We start from the raw sequence: 23,588 nt of genomic DNA, 5'->3' as shown, positions 1-23,588 counted from the left end.
AGATAAAAATAAAAATGCAGCTCCTAATTTTAAATTGGGCGTGGTTTTTATAAGGTTGCAACAATTCTTCATGTAACTTTGGTATAAAAACTTCTTAGGATTATCTGAAAAGCTATTTTCATATCTAATTATAAAATTTTAAACTAAAAAAGTCGTTAAAATTGAGTAGATCTATAAACCTATGAATTTTTTTAAAATGGATGATCTACATAATGTGTTGTATGATATACAATTTTTTAGACTCAAAATCTTTTTTTGTTTTTTTTTGTTTTTCATATTCATACATCTCGATGTCAAGATGATCAATTAGAGGGTTTTTCAATATTAAAACAACATTTTTTGACAGATTTTTGAGGTACATCTTTAATTCTACATTTTAAGATTGCAACCTTGTGTATATTTTTTTGTAATATCAAACTGCTTGAAAGGTTCAAAATTGAACTCTCCAACCGCGTTGCAATAAGGGTCAACATGGATTGTGATGACCTAAGTGCCCTTTAGACACAATAGGGTAATTCCAAAGATGAAGTTCCAACCTTTCAAATATTTAACTCTACTTTTAAATCGGGGGGAATATCCAAATAAACAGCTTCTGAAAACCCTTAGTATAAGCACTCCAAAAAAAAAAAAAAAGACTATTTTTTGGTTTCCAAAATTTTATTTATATATATATATATATATATATATATATCTTCAGAGATTTCCAGTGTACCCTATCATTTTTATTTATTTTTTCTATATAAGATGTGTTACTATGATGATGAGTGCTCTCTCTCTTCCATCGCCCGTCTTCATTTTATCTCCACTTGCTCCAAAAATTAGGTCAGTAAAAATACACCTGCCTGTCAAAAAATTCTCCTACCTATGTTTTGCCCGGCGTAAACGTAAATTTAGCTCCCACGAGCAAACTCTTAATAATTTGTCTCTCATGAAAGTAATATCTCTCTCTCTTGCCTGAGGGAGTAAACGTATATTTAGCTCCAACAATAGAATGTTCTTATTGGAAAATCCATAAATTAATGGTATAATCTTTCTCTTCTCTATTTCTTTCTCTCTCATATGTCCATGACGATTTTATTAGGGCGGAAAGAAAGGAAAAAGTTTATATAATGTTGCAACCTTAAAATGTAGAATTATATATGCATCTCAAAAATCCATCAGAAAATGTTATTTTAATGTCGAAAAACCCTCTAATTGAGCACCTCGACATCGAGATGTATGATCATAAAAGAAGAAAAGATTTTGAATACCATAAATAATGCATCTTACAACACATTATCTAAACCATCAATTTTTAAAATTTTCATATGTTTATAGATCTACTTGATTTTAACCAATTTTAAAGTTTAAAATTTTATAATTAGATATGAAAATAGATTTTGAGATAATCCTAAAAATATTTTACATCAAAATTATTTGTTATGATCAAATTTAAAGTTGCGTTTTAATTGGATTGTTGAAGGTTTCAACCTTATGGATGCAATCCATATGAGGAATTGGTGGGAGTGATCCAATTCCACTCATACGTCAAAAACCAGCAGGTTTTGTAATTAAATAGGTTTTATCAAAGAACTGGCTCATTTTTTAAATTTTTTATTAAATAAATAAAAGGTTTAAAAATATATATTAGGACATAAAGCTCATATCTATTATATCTTCCAAGTTCTAACTAAGAGTAATTTTAATTTGTTTTTTAATCCAAACAAATCTTAAATGACATTTTCTATGTAAAACTGTAAACTTATCATCTCTCTATTTTCCCCGAATTTCTCCCGTCCTCTCACCATATTTCTCCAACTCTCCCTCTCTTTCCCAACCTCTCTCTTCTGTCCGCCCCTCTCTCTCTAGAATCTCTCTACTTGTCGATTCAAAGCTTGAAATCACTCATCTGACTCGACCTCATGAAAACGATATGTGCGGCTTTCAGCTTGGGTTCTTCTCTCATGGAGACTCCCTGGGTTCTCCCTCTCCAATTTGTAGCCCCCAAAGCTTCATTACTCAATCTCCACCTAGTGAGCAACTCTACTCTTCTCAGACTTCAACTGATTTGCCTTGCGATGATGGGCCAAGAAGCAAGAAGGATTCACTTGCTCCTCCAATGGCTGAGGAAATGAAACCAGATTTGTGTGAAAAAGAAGAAGAGATGAGAGAGATGGTTGAATTTCTGCGTCAACCAGTATTTGGAAAAATGTTTCAATGAAGAGATTTAGTGGGAGTAAGTTGGCTGATCCAAGAGTTTCTTCTACCAATTTTGAGACCCCTACTCAACACCACCACAAAAGACCAGCGGCTGCTCTTGGTTAAGATGGCCATCTTCTTCACAAACCCCACCACCACCCTCTAGAGGTGTCATCAGGTTATTTGGCAAGCAATCACAGCACATGTCAGAGTAGAAGTGGGAGATACAATGATATTCCCCAAGCAGCAGAGATCAACCCTTGTGCCCTCTCTCTCCGTCTCTCTCTATGTTCTAAAGGCATTATTAGTAGTATACAAATGAAGAAAACTCTGTTGCTCAAAGAGAAGAGTGAGAGACATGGGGAGAGAGTAGAGAGAGAGAGTTAGAGTTGGGGAAATTCTAACAAGTTTTTGAGTGAAGGGAAAGGATAACGTTTACATCGCATGTCCTTTTAAATTTTGTTTGGACTAAAAAATAAAATAAAAAATAAGTAGAGTTAGCTTATAGAGTTAGAAAACATAATAAATAGGATCTCCATATTTTAATAAAATCTTGGTTTTATTGAGAAACAAAACTTAAAAACAAAAAGACACAGAAATATTCATTTATTTATTTATTTTTATTGGTCAATTCTTTCGGCCAGATCGCGGTTTTGTATCGCTGATCAACCGATTCATATCGATTTTCTATATGGGTGATCCAGATCATTGATCCATTTTCACAATTCAAAGCTTATGTCATTGTTTTGCTTTTTTGCTTAACCTCCAGTAAAGCTAAGTTGTTTGACGATGCTTCAATGTAGCCCACAAGAGTGCATCTACCACTCGCATACAGACCACATTCGCACCCATTTCTCTATTGACTCTAGGCACTCGAGTACCCAAAAATTTGTAAATCCATTCACTTATCCAACTAAATCATGGGTCTAAATATAATAAAAGAAGCCTTAAAAGTGCTCAATCTTGACTATTATCTCAAGATATGCTCTGGAATGTCCAACCAAATCGAGCAGATTTGGAGCTTCTTAAGCCGTCCAAAACCATCTCATAGGGCAGAAGCAGATTTGCAGGTTGATTAGAGTTGATTCGGGTCCTCAGTTCATCGAAAATATGGAGTTTAAAAATGCCATTAGAGCACCCTGGGTGAAGCCGCGCTGCCACCAAAACCGCTCCCATTTCTAGAGAAAGAGGTGCATTCAGTACTTTTTGCTTATTTTCACATGCATCTAATATCCAGGATGCTATAGTACTGGATGGGAGAGTATATTATAATAGCTCATTTGCTTATTTTCACATTCAGTACTTTAATTAGCATGTATAGGTCTCAACTAATCCAGTTTTGCTCATCAATATATCATTTTTCCATATCCCAATTGTTATGCTTGAGGCATACAAAGTAGAAAATGTGAAAGACATATAAAGGGGGTACTTCCCCTATAGTTACATAAATAACATACTTAAGTGTGGTGGCCATGACGACTCCATAATCTTTTACCTAACAAACATCTTATTTCATAACACGGAAGTCCAGAACCCATATATCAAACCACTGCAACATATGCATAACACCTTCCCATCACCAAAGCAAATAAAGAAAACACAATTCTTTCTTTATGCAACACTTGGCTTCGCTCTATTCGATACCCAACACAGTATTGCATTTAAATATGTAACTTTCTTGATCCAGATCCACAACAGTAACTCACCAGGACACCGAAGAACAGAAAGGGAAGGGGAACGATCAATAGGATTAAAGAGCACTCAAATACATCCACTACTTCATATCTGGATTGAAACTCAAAGATTCCCTATATATAAGCTCCTTTATATCCTCCTCAGTGAATGAAGCCTGTTCAAAATCAAAATTGAAAGGAGACGAGCAGATAGGTTCTTCATTTATTTCGTGAAGGCTTGACAGAAAAGGGTGCCTTAATGCCTCTTCAACTGCACAAAAATATCATAAAACCAAACCTTCTTCCTTATTTCTTTTTGGGCAATTAATAATTAATCAGACCAAAAATAAATTGCACAAGGCATTTCGAATCAGGAGCAGAAAAGAAAAAGGAAATGAGTTATACCACTAATTCGCTTGCAAGGGTCAAACACGAGCATTTTCTCTACAAGGTCAATGGCTTCAGGGGACAAGTCTGGGAATTTCTCGGAGAATGGCTGCTTTGGGAAATGGGGTAGTTGCCTCACATACCTCCGAGCATTGTCACTTCTTAGAAACCCTAGATCAGAGTCTTCTGGTGATCCTAATAACTAATCAGAGAATAAAGAAGTTAATAAAAACAGGCCCTTAAAAACCATACACAAGACATAAGAAAGTACCTTACAAAAAAGTTGAAATTTGCAAAGGACACTAAACCCATGGATTAACTAAGAAAAATACACTAGAAGTCTAGAACCCAATGGACTATTGAAAACCATAGTTCACTGGGATTCTTGCCATCTGATAAAATAACAGAACGTGATGGCGACAGTGTGGGATGCTGGGGCCATGTTGAATTCCCCATCCCATTCTCCCACCACATCCCTCATTTATTCAGACAGTGATGGCTCAAATGAGCAATTATAGTATACTCTCCCATCAATTTATTCGCTCTATGGTAATAAGCATTTACCTCTGTTATTAGTCTTAATTGCTGGACATAGTCTTTACCAGGAAACAATGGCTCTCGCTTCATGATCTCCATGAATATGCAACCTACCGACCAAATATCAATAGCAGCTGTGTATTCTGAGCAATTCAGAAGTAGTTCAGGTGCCCGATACCAACGAGTCACAACATACTCTGTCATAAAATCAGTCTCAGAGGTGGTTCTTGCAAGCCCAAAGTCGCATATTTTGAGGTCACAGTTTGCATTGAGAAGCAGGTTACTGGGTTTCAAATCTCGGTGCAAAATGTTGGCAGAATGTATGTATTTTAGTCCACGCAATAATTGATACATGAAATACTGCAGAGCAAGGACACAAGAGAAATGAATTTTTGCAAAAATAATTTAAGTTGATGCAGCAATTAAAAATATCAGTGATGTCCACAAATTCATTTCATTGGAATAACAGAGAAATATCTTTCTGTTTGTTGGTGTGTGATCGAGTGGTGCATGTCTGTGTTTTTCTATTTTTTTCTATTTTTTTTATTTTTTATTATTAGTATATTTATAGTGTTATCATTTGTATTGATAAAGAGAGACGTACATGTTGCAAAAAATGGGTACCCACAAGTTGGGAGTTCTGTATAAAAACCACCCGGAGGGTATTGATCAACAAAAAATGCTATACAAGCATAAAAACCCAAAAACCAGGGGGTATATAAGTGTATGAACGAGCTAGCTCTCAGCCTCGGTACCGCCTTGCTTAGCTAGATTGTCTGCTGCTAGGTTGGCCTGGCGCCAAATATGCACCCATGAGACCTGTATATACCTACAAATGTCGAAGATCTCGTCAAAGACCGAAATGAGTTGCCATGGGGGTGGGGCCTCTCTAGAGGCCCATGTGGTGACATTTTTGGAGTCTAATTCCACCACAAGGGAAGAACTCCAAGAAGGGTTGAAAAGTGTGAGGCCTTCCAAAGGGGCAAGGGCTTCGGCCGTGGTGGAGTCAGCCCATCCAATGGGCGAGGCGAAGGAAGGGAGCATGGCTACTTCGTGGTTGCCGAGAGAGCAACCGTCGAAATTGAGTTTCATTTGGCCAAGTTCCGGGGGGCACCACAGGGAGGCAAGAAAATACGATATTACGATGGGGCCTGAAGGGAAGCATCATTTGCCAATTGAGGAGGAAGTTCAATGCCAGTAAAAGCTTGAATCTGCTGTGGTTGGAAACCCAAAAAATCACAGTGGACCTGATGGAGTCCCACCCGGGGGTGAGAGGATTTACCCTGGAAGATCGTTTGGTTGCATTCCTTCCAAATGGTCCAAAGAGTTGCGGCGACGGAGGCCTTCCCCAGCAAAGTGCCAGATTTGGGCCACGGGAGAAAATTCAACTGTTGGAAAAGTCAGGTACTGACATGGGGGTGACCTAGGTCCACTTGGAAAGGCCAAGGAGGTTGTCCCACAATTGACTCGCGAAGCTGCAATGGATAAAAAGGTGGGAGTTGTTTTCCTAATCTTCCCTACACATTGCGCAACAATTAGGGATTATCATTCCTCTGCATAGGAGCTGGTCGACAGTGAGGGCTCATTCGGACAATGTTATCTAGAAGAAAACCTGAATTCTCGGAGGGGTGAATAAAAACCATGCCGTTGCGACAATGGGCTGAGGCAGGGGGGGGAGGTCCTGCGGAAGTCAAGGACACGATAGAAGGTGGCCACTGAGATCACTCAGTTAGGGGAAGGAGTCCAAATGATAGAATCCTCCCCCTGGGAAGGGAGGTAGAGAGGGTGGAGAATGGTTGAGAGCTCGAGAAAGGAGGGGATCTCACTCTCGTGGAGGGCTATACAAAAATTGGGAATCCAAGAGCGATCTGAGCCCAAAAAAGGAAAGAGATCCACCACTGAAGCATAGGCTAGGCGGAAGAGGTTCCTCAAGAGTGTATGTCCAGCCTAAAGGTCGGAAGAAAAGGATTCTATCACCATGGTGGGGGTGAAAGCGAATATGGGCTTTGAAATAGTCTAGGCACCAGGTTAGTGATCTCCAAACCCCCGAGGAGGAGCTGTAAGGTCTGTTTGGGGCACTCAAGAGGCATTGTTGATGTGGTATTTGTGGCGAAGAACCTATTGCCAAAGGTGCCCCTCCTGGGTGGCGAGCCACCACCACCATTTTCCGAGTAGGGCTAGGTCATTGGGTAGAAGGTTTTGGATCCCCAAGCCACCGAGGGCCTTGGGTTTGCAAACCTTTTGCTAGGAGATGAGGTGAATCTTATTGGATTCCCTTGAGCCAGACCAGAGGAATTTGCACATCAGTTGTTCGAGGCGATGGGCGGCATATGAAAAAGGGATATCTTTTAAATGGGGACATTGGAAAGGGTAGCTTTGATGAGGGTGACTCTACCTGCTGGAGATAAAAATCTCCCCTTCCACGCGATCAGTTTGCAGTCAAACCGATCTATGATGTGGCTCCACTGACTGAGTTTGGGTTTGCTGTGGCAAAGAGGCAGACTGAGTTAAGTGGAAGGGAGGGAGTCCCCACATCCCCATTTGGCAACAAGGGCCCGGGTGAAGAGAGGATCGACTGCCAAGCCAATCATTTTGGATTTGGCCAAATTGACCTTGAAGCCGGTGACCAGTTCGAAGCATTAGAGAAAGAGGACAAGCAATCCACCTAAGATTACGACGGGGCCCTACCGTGGTGCTTGAACAAGCTTTCTATAGGGACTGCCTTAGAAATCAGATTCGAAATAGAGGTGGGGTTTGAGGCTTCAACACGCAACGAGATCTCGGGACACATATTGTGGACACAAATCTGCACAACATATTTCTGGCATGGGGTTGCTTTGGTACATGGCCAAGTCCTTCCACCTGGTGATGAACTGATCTATGGGGTCATCTGGGCCCTGGGTCATGGTAAGAAGCTCTATGGCCTGCATTTTCCTCTCAACCTCATAGAAGCGCTTGTAAAATAAGTGCTCCATCTCCTCCCAGGAGCGAACGGAGTTCAGTGGGAGGCGAGCATACCACCTAAATGCTGGTTCGTCTAGTGTTTCCATGAACTGACAGAGAAGCCTACCATCTGAGGCCGTTTCTTGGCATGCGGATACAAAATGTGCAATATGCTGATGAGGCGAGCTTGTGCCATTAAAGACTGGGAGTCTCCCCTTTTGGTAATTAGCTGGGAATGACAATAAGTCGATGAATGCAGGGTAGGGCTTGCTATAGAGGGTTGTCTCTTGGACCCCGGGAATTTACCTATTTCGTAATCTGCGACTGACCATAGCATCAATATCTGCTTTTGTAACTGGGTGAGAAGGAGCTTAAGGCGCCGTGGGGAGAGAATGACCATATGCCAGTGGAGGAGGTGGTTGCTTAAGCACCTCGTCCGCAGACTGCAGTATCTGTGGCAAACTGGCCCCATGATGGGATGACTTTGCGGGGGTCTGGCATTCTCTACCTGATTAAGCCACTCCATCATTTGATAAATGACCACTTCAAGTTGGGCTATGCAATCTTGAGGCTCGTCCTTGGTTTGATTGATAACCATGACCTCAGCCCTCTCCTCGGGGAAGGAGGTCTCGAGCATAGCTGGGGCGTCGTAACATCGGGTGACCCGGTCCGAGAGACCAGTCAGAAGGGGTTGGGTATGCCCCGACTAAGATTTGGTTCTACTAAGAGACCGGGTTGTCATCGATTCACGAAGGTCTTGGGACCGTGGGTTTTGATGACTCGAGCCATCTTCAACGACCTCAATGACCATACACTGCTCTTTCCCTTTTGATTTGGACTCCGTCACTGACTGCAACAGGTAGAAGGGGTTATCCTTTAAAAGGTCGATGGGCTCAGGTGCCACCGGTCTCTCGGACTTCTTCTTCTGAGGGATTCGCACAATTTTCTTGTGCCTGATCCTCAGATTTCAATATACTTTTTCCCAAAACTGGAATTGCGAGCAGCATTGTAAGCGTTTGCCCCTCCTTAAGCAGGCCAAAGCTACTTCCATCAGTCAGGGCAAGGAATGAGGACCTGAAGGAGTCGGTTCTTCAACTCTCTTATGTGGTTCGTGCTTGGCTGGAAGACACAGGGGATGCCTGACCTTCTTGATCATTGGAGCTTGCCCCGCGCCTGTCTTCAGGAACCTGTGGGTGCATGGGATTGTTGAGGAGATAAGAGGAGGGTACTCAGCGGAAACGTCTTCGAGTACTACATGGTTAGTGGTTTTGGTGGAACAAGCGAAGCAAAAGGGGGAGAAGGCGCGCACCACTAGCCTTTACCCTTAGAGTTATGGGTAGTCAGAGGGTCGGGTGCATGTGCACGGCACGTGAAGGGCTCTCGGGTAACTTGAGGGTCGACTCGGGCTCGGATAGAAGACCCGGCTTCAGAAATGCCGATCTTACAAGCAGGTGTGTGTGATGAAGTGGCCTTGACCACTACTCACGGGGTGCGCAAACATGTGCGAGTGGGGTTGACGACAAGGTCATCGCCCGTGTGCTTTCCGGGATGTAGCTTTCGAGCTACCAGGAGCAGAGTGATGCAAATGCAACATGCTTGGTGAGGTGACCTTTGGGTTGCCTTCGTGTGTGGGGCTAGGTCCTAAAAGACCCAGCTTGTGGTGGTAGACTGGGGTAGTCCTAAGGCTGCCCTGAGATGTGGACTTTGCGGGTGAGCCGCTGGTCTTAGCTAGTGGGTGAGAGGGAGTGGCCTTGAAGCCTACTCTTTGGGTCAAACTGCCAGGAAAACTGGCATTTCGAAGTGATTGAGGGTGGGGGATGGCCGTATGGCGACCCTCATAGGCAATGGCAGGTAATCTACCAATTGCGGAAGAGAGGGAAGTAGCCTTTCAGCTGCCCCGAGTAGCAAGACCGACAAGTGACTTGCCAGTCACCGAGTGAATACGGTGAGAGGTGGTCATTGTGCCACTAATGCAAGTGACACCGACGGCTTGTCCATCAATACCGGTGGATGGGGAGTAAGCGACTTGGGAGTCCCTTCTCACCCCAAGCCGGGTCAGAACCCGAGAGCGCGAAGCCTGGTCTAAACTCAAGAGGAAAGTAGGAAGCGAGGTTCGTGAAACCCCTTCCCTAGGGGACAAACTCACTAGTGCAGAGATGATGAAGTCCCCGACTCGGACGTAGGGATTGAATAATCCTGAAGATGTGTGTGTGTTGTGCAAAATGTTAAGCAAGCAAACTAGGCTGACGATGGGGCAGCGATGTCCCCAATGGAGTCGTCAAGCTGGTTGGGTCTCGATCTGGTCGGGTCAGAAGACCGTGCAGGGACCTAGATGTGGGATCCGGCTCGAGATCGCTCTCTCGAAAACTGCGGTGCGTGTGGTGCTTGTGCGGGCAGGTACCAACTAATGAGAGGGAATTATAAGGTGTGAGGTGGGACCTACCTCACGGTGGGTTTGTGATACGCTAGGGCATGTGATGACGCCTTCTTAGATCACGACGAAAAGCCCCCTACCCTGAGGTTGGTTCGGCTCTAGCTCCCTTGCTGCACTCTGCGCCTTATGAACACACATGCGTAAGATGGCTAGACAAGTGGGTCAAAGGACCCTAACTTCTCGTTAGATGGGTAATTTATTAAAGGTGAAATGAGGGAAGTGAAGGAGATGAAGAAGATAAGAATGGACGATTATTCATCAACTTGACAGCCTTTCGAAGTCATCTTAACAAACAACCTTGTAATAATGTTAAAATAAAGGGTAAAGAGAGTGATGATGATGATGATATGTGTAAATAAAAGAGAAATGCAATGATGAAAGAGAAAAGAATGGAAATTGTTGAGAAAGAAAAAGAGAGTCAGAGATTATCAAGATAAAGTGAGAGAGAGAGAGAGAGGAAATGATGAAAGAGAAAAGAATGGGAATTGTTGAGAAAGAAAAAGAGTGAGTCCGAGATTATCAAGATAAAGTGAGAGAGAGAGAGAGGAAATGATGAAAGAGAAAAGAATGGGAATTGTTGAGAAAGAAAAAGAGAAAGAGTAAGAGATTATCAAGATGAAGTGAGAGAGAGAGGAAATCAGGGCGGAAGGGGGAGAAAGAGAAAGAGTGAGACAGATCATGATAGAGAGAGGAGAAGAGAGGAAGAGGAGGAGAGAGAAACCGAGAGAGGGAGGAAGAGAGGAAGAGAGAGAAATCGAGAGAGAGAAGAAAGAGGGAGCGAGAAAGAGAGGAAGAGAGAGCAAGAAAGAGAGACGAGAAGAGAGGAAGAGGAGAGCGAAATCGAGAGAAGGGGAAGAAGAGAGAGAAACTGAGAGAGAGAGGGAGGAAGAGAGACCGAGGGAGAGAGAAGAGAGAGAGGACGAGAAAAGAGAGAAAGAGAGAGAGGAGAGAGAGCGAGAACAAGAGAGGAAAGGAGAGAAATCAAGAGAAAGCGAGAGACAGAATAGAAAGAGGAAAGAGGGGAGAGAGAAAAGAGAGGGGGAAGAGGGAACCGACAGCTTAGCCACCGGTCCAAGCCGAGAGTGTAAGAAAGCGAGAAAGTGGAGGGAGAGAGAGAAAAGAGGGGGAAGAAAGCGAGAGATAGAATAGAAAGAGAAAAGAGGGGAGAGAGAAAAGAGAGGGGGAAGAGGGGACTAGCAGCTTAGCCACTGGTCCAAGCCGAGAGTGCAAGAGAGAGAGAGAAAAGAGAGGGGGAAGAGGGGACCAGTAGCTTAGCCACCGGTCCAAGCAGAGAGTGCAAGAGAGAGAGAGAAATGAAAGAGAGGGAAAGAGAGAGGAGAGAAAAGAGAGGGGACTGGTGATTAACCGAGCCAGTGAGTGTGACGGAGAGAGAGAGAGAAAGAAGAGAGAAAAAGAGAGAGGAGAGGGGGACCAACGGCGTAGCCGCCTGTTCGAGCCGATGAGGGCGAGAGAAAAGAAGAGAGAGAAGAAAGAAAGAGAGAGAAGAGGGGTGGGAGAGAGAGAGAGAACAGGAGGAAGAAAGGGAGAGAAGGTGGTCGGCAGCTTAGCCGCTGATTCGAGCAAGTGGGCGAGAGAGAGAAAGATAGAGAAAGCAGGGGGAGAGAGGGGACCGACGGCTTAGCTGCTAGTTCGAGCCTGTGAGGGCGAGGAAGAAGAATAGAGAGAAGAAAGAAAGAGAGAGAAGAGAGGGGTGGGAGAGAGAGAGAGAGAGAAGAGGAGGAAGAAAGGGAGAGAAGAGGGGGGACCGACAGCTTAGCTGTGGGTCCGAGCCGGTGGGCGAGAGAGAGGGGAGAGAGAAAGAGAGAGGGGACTGACGGCACCGGTAAGGATGAAGAAGTCTGTGGTGAGAAAGGAGAAGAGAGAGAGAAGAAAGAGAGAGAAGAGAGGGGATCGGTGGTGCCGGTGAGAGCGAGGGAGTCGATGGTGAGAGAGAGGAGAAGAAAGAGAGAGAAGAGAGGGGACCAGCGGCCCAACTGCCGATCCAAGTCAGTGGTGAGGGAGAGGAGAAGAGAGAGAAAAAGAAGAAAGAGAGAGAAGAGAGGGGGATCGACAGCCGATTCGAACCGGTGGGAGAGAGAGGAGAAGAGAGAGAGAGAAGGAAGAAAGAGAGAGAAGAGAGGGGGGTCAACATCTTAGCTGCCGATTCGAGTCGGTGGGAGAGAGAGAGAAGAGTAGAAAAAATAGGGAGAGAAGAGGGGCTAAGCCGTCGATCCATGCCGATAGGCGCGAGAGAGAGGAGGCAGAGAAAGAGAGGAGGGGGAAGAGAGGGGACCGGTGGTAGTGAGAGAGAGGAGAAAAGAGAGAGAGAAGAGAAAGAGGGGGGGAAGAAAGGGGACCGGTGGCTATTGAGCCGAGAGAGAGGGAAAAGAGAGAAAGAAAGAAAAAAGAGAGGGGACCGGGTCCGACTGGACCAAGAGAGAGAAAGAAAAGAGAGAAAGAGAGGGGGAAGAGGGGCCGCCAGTCAGACTCGGCCGAGAGAGAGAGAAAAGAGAAAGGAAGAGAGAGAGAAAGAGAGGGGGAAGAGGGGATCATTAGCCGATGTTCCGATTGGGTCGAGAGAGAGAGAGAGAGAGAGAGAGAAAAAGAGAGAATGAGAGAAAAAAGAGAGGGGGAGAGAGAGAAGAGATAGAAAAGAGAGGGAAAGAGACAGAGAAAGGAGAGGAAGACGAGAGAGAAAGGAGGGAAAGAGAGAGAAAGGAGAGAGAGAGAGCGAGAGGGAGAGAAAGAGAGGGACGGGAGAGAAAGAGAGCGACGAGAGAGAAAAGAAAGGGCAAGAGAAAGAAAGAGAGAGAAAAGAGAGGAAGATGATAGAAAAAGGGTGAGTGGTTACCTATTGTGGTCCTTGAACTAGACCGGGAGCTATGTTGGGAGTGGAGAGTTCCAAGTGGGAAGTGAGGGGTTCTCAGTAGGAAATGGAAAGTTCCAAGGATAGTCTCTTATGGGGAATGTTTTCTCTCTCCTCTCTTTGGGGGAAAGGGGGTAGAGACAAAAAAATATCACAAACAAAGAAAGCTCAAGCTATTTCATTAAAAATTTGAACTCCTCAAGCTCATGGTTTTTCATTTGCTCCTTTACAAATGATCATGAGATGCTTATATAACATCCCCTTGAAACAACGGTGGATGCTCAAAACTAACCCTAATTGCTAAAAATTACATTTTTCATGATTTAAAATTAAATCCCGTTTTGCCCCTACCCATAATCTTGGAAATGGGGAGATGGTCCCCAAAAAGGTACCATGGGCTATGCTGATCATTCGGGGGTCATTTCGAGTCCTTTCGACAAACCCCCGACGGAAATAATGTCACAAAAATGATGGTCTCGACGAGGCAATCGTTTTGGCATATTACTTGATCCTTGAATCAAAGCTTTGGGCTCTTGGCAAAATCCAGTAAAAGATGGAAAATTTGCAATCTTAGATCTTAGATCTTGCCCATTTCTTGACGTTTTGGCTCAATCTTTTTATCATAGAATGACAAGGAAGCCACCATGGTCATTTTGCGAAAAAAATGACTCGATTGGATTGCCGGATCTCACTTTCTTAATTGGGAAAGTCGCCAGAATATGGATTCCGGTCACCGAAAAATATCCCCTTTTTGCAACATCAAAATACAGCCTTTTCAGTCTTTTATCACATGTGATGTTTACTTTGAATCAAACCCCTCAACGTCACGGTCACAACGGACGTGTTTTCAAGTCGATCCAAGGTCAGGGCTTCGTCATATGATGGTTTGATTGAGCGAAACCCCTTCTTGCAAAAATCTGCAACACATGAGTTCTTGAGCGACTTCTCTCTAGGATTTCTTCCGTCTCAAACCGTGTCACAGGACGTGCCATATATTAAAACGTGTGTGCCAACGAGACAAAGAACCTCCTGAAATTTGGGCTTGATTGGGCTTGAAATGGAAAAGTTATGCCCTTTTGAACATGATCCCGAAATCATAAGACCCAGTTTCCATGGTTCACCTAGGATACACCAGAATAGTGTATAACCTACCCTTTTTGGGTAAGTTAGCCTCAGAACGATCCAGAAGTGTCTGAATGTGCTGAAATTTGATATTTGGGGGTTTTCGAACCTTTTAAATCCAACGAAAGCGGTCTAGTACTCATCTAAAACCCCGATGATAGGGATGTAGTTATGAGGTGCTTTTTCAGCATGCCAGGGGTCGAATTTGAAAAATGGTTTTCCATCTGATCCACCTTAGCTTCATTGAATCTTGACGAGACTTGGCAGGTATTCTTAGGGAGTCAAAGACTACCCCCACATGCTTTTTGGAACCAATCCATCACCTTTCAAAATTCGCTCTAGATCAAGGTTTATTTCAGTAGTGCTTTCATAATCTGCAGGCATTTTGGTTCCCACAAGCCTAAGTCGCAATTAGCTTCTTCCTTATTCGCACAGGGGATATAAGTGTCGAAAAATACCCTATAACACATAGATTTGGTAAAAATTGTGGCTATGATGGTCCATAAGTTGATCTACAAGTTTGCTACCAAACGCCAATGGGATTTGTCCTCGCTATGAATCAGTCTCCCCTTCCATGTGAGTCGTTCTTTCGTGGATTACTAAAACTTGAGAAGCCATAAGTTCCATTGTAAACCTCCCACTATCAATTCATAGATTCCTTGGTGAACCCTTACATTGTGCACCTGCTTCAACTCCAAAGAGATGTGTCCTCACTAAAAATCCCTTCCATGTGAATAGTTTTTTAGGGACGAGTAAAACTTGAGAAACCAGATATTCCAAGGTAAACCTCCCACTCTCATCCACAGATTCCATGTGGACCCCAAAATTGCGCATCTTCTCCAATCTTCAAATCATGCTCCTGCTCCACACTCAATGGGAATATTTTATTTTCTAATAAAACATTTGGACACTAATCCATTTGATGCAGCTTGAATCTTCCAATTCAGGACAAATTTATAAGCAACAATATTTTGGAGACAATCATTATTTCAAACTAAAAACTAGTTGTCAGCATTTACATCAGGCAGAATGACAGTAATTACTAAACAATCACAATACAACTACCAATCTTGGAAAATGGATAACTTTAAACTACCTTCATATGTGCATGTGGCTATGAGCACTGATATTCATGAAAAGGTTTTACAACAATGAAATTCATTGAATGATAAAACTATCCAACACGAATGGACGTCAATCAAAAAAATATCTAGCAAACCTGACAGTGATCATCAGTCAAACATTGATTAGAGCGTATTATCTGATGGAGATCTGTGTCCATTAGCTCATATACAATATATACATCATTGAAGTTTTCCCTTTGGGGTGGCCGTATGATGTCCTTGATCTGAATTATCTGCAGGAAAAATAAAACAATCCTTTAGTGCTCAATCAAAAGAAGAACAACACATAACCTTAATCAGTAATCATAGTATATCAGTTATAGTAGAAGTGACCTTAAAGAGCTATATTAATGGGCAAGAGTGCCATTTATTTTGAAATGTTTCACTTCCATAGGTAACTGTAGAAGTCATCTTTAAAACCTTCTATAGTTGAATTTCTCAAAACTTGTGGCAGTTTTGTCACAAAAATTGAAACCAGTGACATAACAACAGCAAATAAATGTAATAGATAACAGAACGACGGAAAAATAAATAACAGAAAGACAGCAAATAAATGTAATAACTATAAGAACAGAAAAGAATGAAACATGACATCTATTGCCTAGGCATAGTCCAAAAATATAATAGAAAGTACATTGTCATGGTCCAGATGGCGAAGGAGCTTAATCTCCCGAAGGGTCCGCTTTGCATCAATTCTGTTGTCAAAGGCATTCCCAATTTTTTTGATAGCCACTTCTTCATTGGTTTCTGAATTCCGAGCGCAGCTATAGAAAGGTAAATTGCAATACTAGTTTATTAAAAAATGTTAATGAAAAATAATCATAGGGATTAAAGGACAGTGCATAGTGAAAAACTAAATGAATTTCATTAGTGTGAAGAAAATGTCAAGAATGATGGCATCTAAGCATAAGACAAGTTATGTGAGAATTATGAGATGACATGGATACATAGTTAACTATAACTTATCAACATTGCAAAGTAATATCTACTCCTTTTATGTATTCTTATCCCCAACATACTGCATCTGCAACGCTATAAGGCTACAACAGGGCTACTGAATATTTACCAAGATCAAAATATATTTAAAAATACAATTGACATAAATCCACAAAAAAATTATGATACATCAATACATACAATTACGATCACATTATCAATAATAAAGAATTGCAAGTAATCGCACCCCTTGAAGAAACCCCAAATGCAGCACTTCAAACAATGTTTCTCTTATAGTGACACTCACTCTCTTGTAATGAGCCTTTTGGCCTTGGATGGCCCATTTTGTATGTAGCAACAGATTGCATAAACATGTCAGTATTATTTCAAAAGGATTGCTATTTGCACACATGTTTTCGCTTTCTCACCCAACACATGGGTGGGAATATAGAAAACACGTCTAACGAAAACTTCCACCCATGTTTATGGGTGAAGCAATCCCAGTTTGCATAACAAAATATGCTCAAGAGGCATGGAACGTGTGTCAATGGCATGTCTGGGCAGTGAATAAAAAATAATTTTCAACTAAAGAAAACTCAAAGAGTCAATCCAACCCAGCAAGTTGCTACATCATACACGTGAAAAACTCCGTTATGCCTGAGTTTAAGGATATATAATTGTTTTTGGGTTATATAATCAAGTCAATGGCAACTCCAAAGAAGTAGCAATGTGGTTCTGACTTGGTGAAAGGCTGGGTTTGGAACCCATCATTGGTGACATTGCTTTTTTTTGACTCGTCATACAATAAAAAAAAAAAAGAAAAAGGGCGAAAGTAACCCAAGTTTTTGAGAGTCACTGTTCAATTTGGTGAGTCAATATGGTTAAGTTGTGCACCGAGTTCAAATTTTTCAACACAGTGTCTGGGTTTGTCAACATGTGATACGTCTTCCATTTGGGAGTGTCAAGGTAACATAGAGGAAATGCCTTGGACGATTACACCCTTTTCGCCCTCCTTCATGAATAGTAGACACCTTAGTGGTGCACCACGACATCCTTCAACACTGGATTATCCTTAATGGAGCTCCAAAAATACACCTTCAAAGATGAGTTACATGACCAGACATTCCTTTAAATTTGTACTCCCCCCTTGGGAATGGATAAGATTAACAATATCTGGTGAGAATACAGATTGGTTCTTAAAAATCCTTCGGATGAAGCCTCAAATTCAAGAAAGGTCATTCATAAGAACCACCTAGTGTAGGATGAAGCCCAACAACAAGTCATCACCTACATAGAGCTCTGGAGCTCTGATGAAACTTTAAGGGATAGCCACTTGGTCTAGGACTAAAATAACTCTATTTTGCTTCTCTACCTTGATCTTATACATAGTTGTTTACTTAGGTCACCAATTATTCAGTATGCAATGCTATAAATATACCAAGATTCCATTTCATTTATCAATTCACTTTCTTTTTGTTGCACAAGATAGCAATAGGACTGTTTGTTTGATTCTTTGTGTGCTTACATCAACTTTTAGGGGTCGTTTGAATACCTGAAAATCCATTACAAGGAAACATATTAGAAGGAAATCTAGCATTTTCAGTGTTTGGGTACACCTAAAGAGTAAGGAATTGAAAATAGATTACGTGTCATTTCCCCATATGTCGTGAAAACCATTACGCATGGGAAAGCTAAGAAATCAATTACGGGGCGCGACGGGTAATTGTTTATGCGCCATTTCCCCAAATCCCTTCGCTGCTAACTCAACCTCTCTTCTCTGTCCCTCTTCGAGCCTCCCTTCTCTGTGCTCATTCTCTCTACAAGCAAGCCATGCAGGTAACCTCTACGAGCAAATTTGCTACCTCTCTCTCTCGAAACAACAAACTTGGAGCAACCTCGAGCAAAACTGTTGCCTTTTTCTCTCTCTTGGAGCAACCTCTCTCACCCTATTCGAAGTAAGCATTTGTCTCTCTTACCGTGTCCAAGTAAGAGCAATCTCTCTCTCTCTCTCTCTCTCTCTCTCTGTATCTGTGTGTGCGTTAAAAAATTAGGGTTTTACCTATTTTTCTATGGCATAAATCTGCTCTAAAAAATTTAGGGCTTTCATTTCTTCTAATGCCCTATAAAAGTAGGATTTGGTGGGTAAAAGATTCTTGCAACAGTAAATATTTTATAGGCCAAAGGGGTTGATTTGAGCAGATAAGATTAAGTTGATTTGGTTCGTTCTTTGTTACTCTTGTTTCCATAAAATCAGTACAGTTATAGGTTGATTTGGCTCGTTCTTGTTATTTTAGTTTACATAAAATCAGTAATTATGAAAGGTTTCAGAAGTCTTGATCATGAGGTTATCACACAGTAGTTACCAATATTTATTTCATAAGGTCAATCGTTTTTCTTTTTGGGTTTTCGTTATGACAATTGGTTTTTGTGTGTGGGTATCTCTCTATGGAATTTCTTTTGAGATTCTTGTATGATTCATCATTTGGGAATCTCTCTCTTGAGTTTTTCGAGCTCTTTTTCTAAATCCTGATATGGGCTCTCTCTCTACAATTTAGGAAATTTCTTTGGAGTTTAGGTTATATCTGATATGAACAACAGTGAATTATTTTGATAATCTTTGATATGAATTTCGGTGCGTTCTTTTTATAGTCAAGGTGAGCTACATGCTGCTAAAATTATCAAAGTATGATACATAATGCTGCTGAAATTAAACAGAGTATGATACCATTAGTAAATCTTGTTGGAACAATGACAATTTTATTTCACGTTCTCATTCTCCCTTTAAAATGATGGTGATTAAGATCAATACTTTGCACTCTCTCTATCTTTGGAATAGTTATTATTAATACCTTTATTTCTCTCTCTCTCTCTCTCTAGAATGGTGATGATGTTATTATTAGAAAATCTATTTGGAATGGTGTGATGATGACTTTAATTCCGCATTTCAGTAGAATTTTGTGACAAAAAAGAAAGAAATGATAATTTATAGGCAAGTGCTTGTACAATGTTGGTAATGCATTTCTCATATTTCTTCCAGACATAACCAAACAGTAGCAATGTATTTCCCAGGTTGCATCTAAATGCTACCCAAACAATAACAATCCATTTGCAGGTAATGTATTACGCAGTAATGTATTACGCCAGTAATATATTTCACAGATAATATATTTCTAGGTATCCAAACGGATTTTTGAAGTCATGAATCCCTCTTAAATCTATAAGTCGGTTTTTGAGAGGGTGATCTACTCTCAGGGAATAATGTGGCTTACCAATTGCTTTAGAGGTCAGATATTAGGTGATCTCCAGTTTGTCTTATTTAGTATCTCCCTCTGCTCCTAAGAACTGAAAAAGCTCTAAAGGTGGGATTTCATATAGTTCTTAGCAAAGACCAAATCTCTTAGACGCGACCTTGTCAAGTGCCTCTAGCTGGCATCCTAAAGCTCGATAATAATGTAGTAATGTAGGAAATCCCACCCCAAAAGGTTTACTAGCATCATCGGAGATAGCTTTGGGAAGAAAGGAAGACCTTCTTACGTGCTACTTGCATTTCTCACTCCTAAAAAGTATACAAGCAGTTCCTTGATGGTCTAGCTTGAGAGTTTTGCCAATCCCAAAGATATTCTTGCTGGGCCCACATGATGGCATTGAACAAGTCGCCATTCACTATCAATGATCATGAAGCTGGAGTTGTTAACCAGGAAACTTTTGCTGGAATACTCCACGACTAAATGCAATAATCATTTCCTAAGGCAAGGAGAGAGTTTAGAAGCCCTCTCTCTATGGGATTTGGATCTAGACAGTGCTATACCATTCTGGTTCTATATGTTTTTTTGGCTGGGCTAAAAGTTCGGCAGCACTAAAGAAAGGGCTTGAACCTTGGTTCCATATATGCGAATATATATGTCCCCATTTGTTTGGATAATTCTACGTAGAATATTTTCTATTTGCTTAATTTAGGTAGAGCCAGATATAATATTCATGCTAATGAATAAAAGGTTGGTAATAGAGAAAGGATATAACTAAAGAAAATAAAAAAGGTATAAGTCTAAGAGAAAGATGTTAATCATTTAGACATCCATCAAATAGCAGAAAGCATTCAATTATTTGCATTAACAGTTATAAAACTATGAAAAAAAAAATCATTATTATGCACAAATAAGATTCACTTATCAAATATACTTAATTTCAGTGTTAGCCTCAAAATTAAAAAGTTCTAGTGCTAAGACAAATTATGGTCAAGAAAGAGAAGTATCAGAACAACTCATGATGATAGGCAATGATACGATGATCACAAATATTGCAACAAAAATAGGCTCCACCCTCAAATCTTAGTTAGAGGAAAGTTTCTAGAGACCGCTTTCCATGTTAAACCAATGAATTTGTTTGGTTAAGCCTAAGCTAACCTAGTTTAAGAAAAAAGGGGGGAAAAAAGAGTAGATTTCCCGACCCAACACTAAAGAACAGAGAAAATTTTGCTTACAGCCAATTTCTTGCCGTAGATGACCAATTGATTACCAATATGGAAAAGGTAAAAAAACCAATTGTGGATTCGAACCACAAAGGTCTATTTGGGCTCTCACACAAAAGATGTCTAGACAAGGGCCCAAGAATTTCAGGGGACTTTACTTTCTGGCCTATCAGCCAAGAAGAAGGGTTGCCTTTTTGGGCTAAAACAAAGTGAAACTGATAGCTATGGCCAAAATCAGTGAACAGCAGATCTTAAGATTTGAACAAGTTAGATCAAGTTTTCCACAAGTTGTGCAGGAATCTTTATTGATAATAAAATGAATTAAAAAAAAAAAGTTCCAAATATAGTTATCGCATTGGAACAGTGTTCAGTAAGAATGGTATGCAGGGCAGTTTTATTGAGTTCTGACAATTCACTTAAATGCAGGGCATTTCAAAAGGTTCCTTGAACAAAATCGAGCAACCCAATCCGTCTGAGAAAGACAGAGAGATCTTGAGGAGGCATACTGACTATATGGTTAATTTAAATATTTTCCAAACTTTTAATAAAAATCACATCTATTTTTGTTAACAAACTTACACTGTTTTGTGACTTTGGCTGATTGTCAATATTTCCCATCCAAACTTAGGCAACTCAGAACTTAAAGACTGATGATCCAATATCAATTGGAAGACATGGGTATTACGCATATTATATAATTTCTTGTGCTAAAGAGAATACAGTTCATTTGGTGGAATTTTAGTGAATAACTCAGATCTAAGGGGTTGGTTGAAAGTTTAGATTCCCAGTTTGAGCAGCCAAAAACAATGATTATTGTTAAACAAACAATTCATCTTAATATTTACCATACCCAAAAGAAATTTGATCAAGAATAAAACTCACCCTAATCAGTTCATGCCATTGATATTCAAGCCATCAAAAGGAACCACCAAGTCATTAAAATCAAAGCCGAACAAAGTTGTATGCACTAGAACAGCAACGCAAAATCCAAATGCGAAATTTTGTTCTACCAAATATACATCACACTTAAACTTAAAGAAAACAAACTCTATTAAAAAACAAAAAAAAAAAAACGACTATCAAGACATACATGAGATCAACATAGGAATTAATGGCTTATACAATTAATTGACAACTTCGCCAAATAGTTGGGATAAGGCTCAGATGATGACAATCAATTGACAACTAAAATATTAATCAACCAAACCAGAAGCCACAAAAGATTTCAAATAGTATTAATAAAAAAAGAATTGTCCATCAATCACTCCACCCAAAAACTCAAGCAGAAGCATAATAGACAAGGACAATCGCCTCACAAAATAACTTAAAGACAAGAAAAATGCAGATACTAACCAGACAATACCATATGCACCCCTACCAATGGGTTGTATAGGGGGAACATACTTTGAAGAAACCTCGAAAAGGTTCCCAAGAACATTGTACTGTACATAACTCCCTCCATGAGTGGCAACCCCTTGCATACTCCCTTCCCCACTTGAAGAATTGGCGTTCATTATCCTCTGCAACGTCAGAAAACCCTAAAGCCCAAAAACCTAAAACCTTAAAGCCATCTTGTACGAAGGGACTTGGAAGAAAAAACTGAGCTTTTTATCAAGAAAAGGCATGGTGGGTATAGAACGGAATTGTGGAGAAAATTGGGAGATCAGTCGGCTCAGTTGCAGAGAAAGTTTCAAAATGAAATGTGATAAAAAAAAGAGATTTAAAAAAGTTTCGAGAGAGAGAGAGAGAGAGAAAGCGCTTAGCTTTTGAATGGAAATGGGGGGATAAAAGAAATGGGCCATTGCGGTCCCCACTGACAAGAGGAAGGTTGGTCAAAGAAAACGAATATCAATAATTTTTTTTTTTTTTTTTTTTTTTGTCCTAAAAGAAGAAAGAAGGAAAGTAAGATGAAGACTTCCATAGTCCACGGTCCATAGAAGAGAACACGGGTTAGAGAGAGACACACTGACTTTTAGCTTGTAGAGAGAGAGACTGACTTTTGGTTTGGCAGGCATTGTCAAATGTGGCCGCCGATTGCTTCGAGAGCCGGAGAGAGTAAGAGAGACTTTCAATATATGCTAACCCCAATACTTCTGACATTAAGCTACCCACGCCAATAATATTTATTTTGGTATCTCTCTTAAAAGTAAGAAAGTAAAAATATTCATCGTATATTTATTTGAGTACAGTTTGTGTAGAGTTGTGCTTCTAAACAATCAAATTAGAGCCCACCTTCAAATAGTATCGAGAAATATAGTTTCAATACTAAAAAGTTTTGTGATAGCCTTAAATTATATTTTCATCTCTAATTATAAAACTTAAAGTTTTGAAAATAGTATAGATCGAGTAGATCTATGAAAACTTGAAAATCTTAAAAATTGACAGTCCAAAAAAGTGTTACAAGATCCACTATTTCTAAAACTTTAAATCCATTTTTTTCTCATGTTCATACATCTTGATGTCGAGATGATCAATTTGATGATATTTGGGTATCAAAACAACCTCTTATAGTGAAAATTTTGAAGTAGGCTCTAATTTGATTATTTAGAACCTAAGCTCAATATAAACTTTTCCCTCTTTAAAATAGTTACTGTGCTTGAAATTTAAAAATATAGAGAGAAAAAATATATCAAATTTCAAATGAGTGCATATATTATGTTCTCAAGAGAGAAAACTGCATATTTCCTCCCTCACTCAAAACACCTACTTATGAGAATTCACTTAGTCTAAAATTTTGGAAAACACATAATAATACTTGATGGTTATTTTTAAAAGAAAATTTTGAATTTTAAGTTTTGTAACACTTGGATCTAGCCCTAAATAAATTGGACAGCTATTTAGTCTTAGAGCATAATTTTTTTATAATACATAGAGAGCTTATTTAAGATTTTTTTTGGGCCGACATTATTCCATGGGTTGG

General features: G+C 40.5%; 1 protein-coding gene across 1 annotated transcript; it reads right to left on the bottom strand.

Moving 5' to 3' along the window:
* Nucleotides 1-3,515: 3,515 nt before the first annotated feature.
* On the bottom strand, nt 3,516-22,429 carry LOC18423641 (mitogen-activated protein kinase 4b). The gene is made up of 6 exons (XM_006828240.4): nt 22,022-22,429; nt 15,899-16,028; nt 15,360-15,497; nt 4,803-5,135; nt 4,257-4,440; nt 3,516-4,122 (listed from the first exon to the last, which is right to left on the bottom strand). Exons 1-6 carry the CDS (start codon nt 22,180-22,182, stop codon nt 3,953-3,955), a joined length of 1,116 nt encoding a protein of 371 aa, XP_006828303.1. The 5' UTR covers nt 22,183-22,429; the 3' UTR covers nt 3,516-3,952.
* Between the last annotated feature and the right edge of the window lie 1,159 nt (nt 22,430-23,588).

Source organism: Amborella trichopoda, chromosome 8 (assembly GCF_054954075.1).
Source record: "Amborella trichopoda isolate Santa Cruz 75 chromosome 8, AtrichopodaSantaCruz75HAP2 v2.0, whole genome shotgun sequence".
In the NCBI taxonomy this organism is placed as follows: domain Eukaryota; kingdom Viridiplantae; phylum Streptophyta; class Magnoliopsida; order Amborellales; family Amborellaceae; genus Amborella; species Amborella trichopoda.
The sequence above is the reverse complement of the archived record's forward strand: the minus strand, read 5'-3'. Positions and strand labels throughout refer to the sequence as shown.

Excerpts from the sequence above, each read along its gene's own strand:
- LOC18423641 (XM_006828240.4), bottom strand. The coding sequence starts at position 22,182 with ATGAACGCCAATTCTTCAAGTGGGGAAGGGAGTATGCAAGGGGTTGCC. Across the intron at positions 15,498-15,898 it reads GCCATCTGGACCATGACAAT|ATAATTCAGATCAAGGACAT; the intron begins GTACTTTCTATT and ends TTTTTCCTGCAG. Across the intron at positions 4,123-4,256 it reads CCCTTGCAAGCGAATTAGTG|TTGAAGAGGCATTAAGGCAC; the intron begins GTATAACTCATT and ends ATTTTTGTGCAG.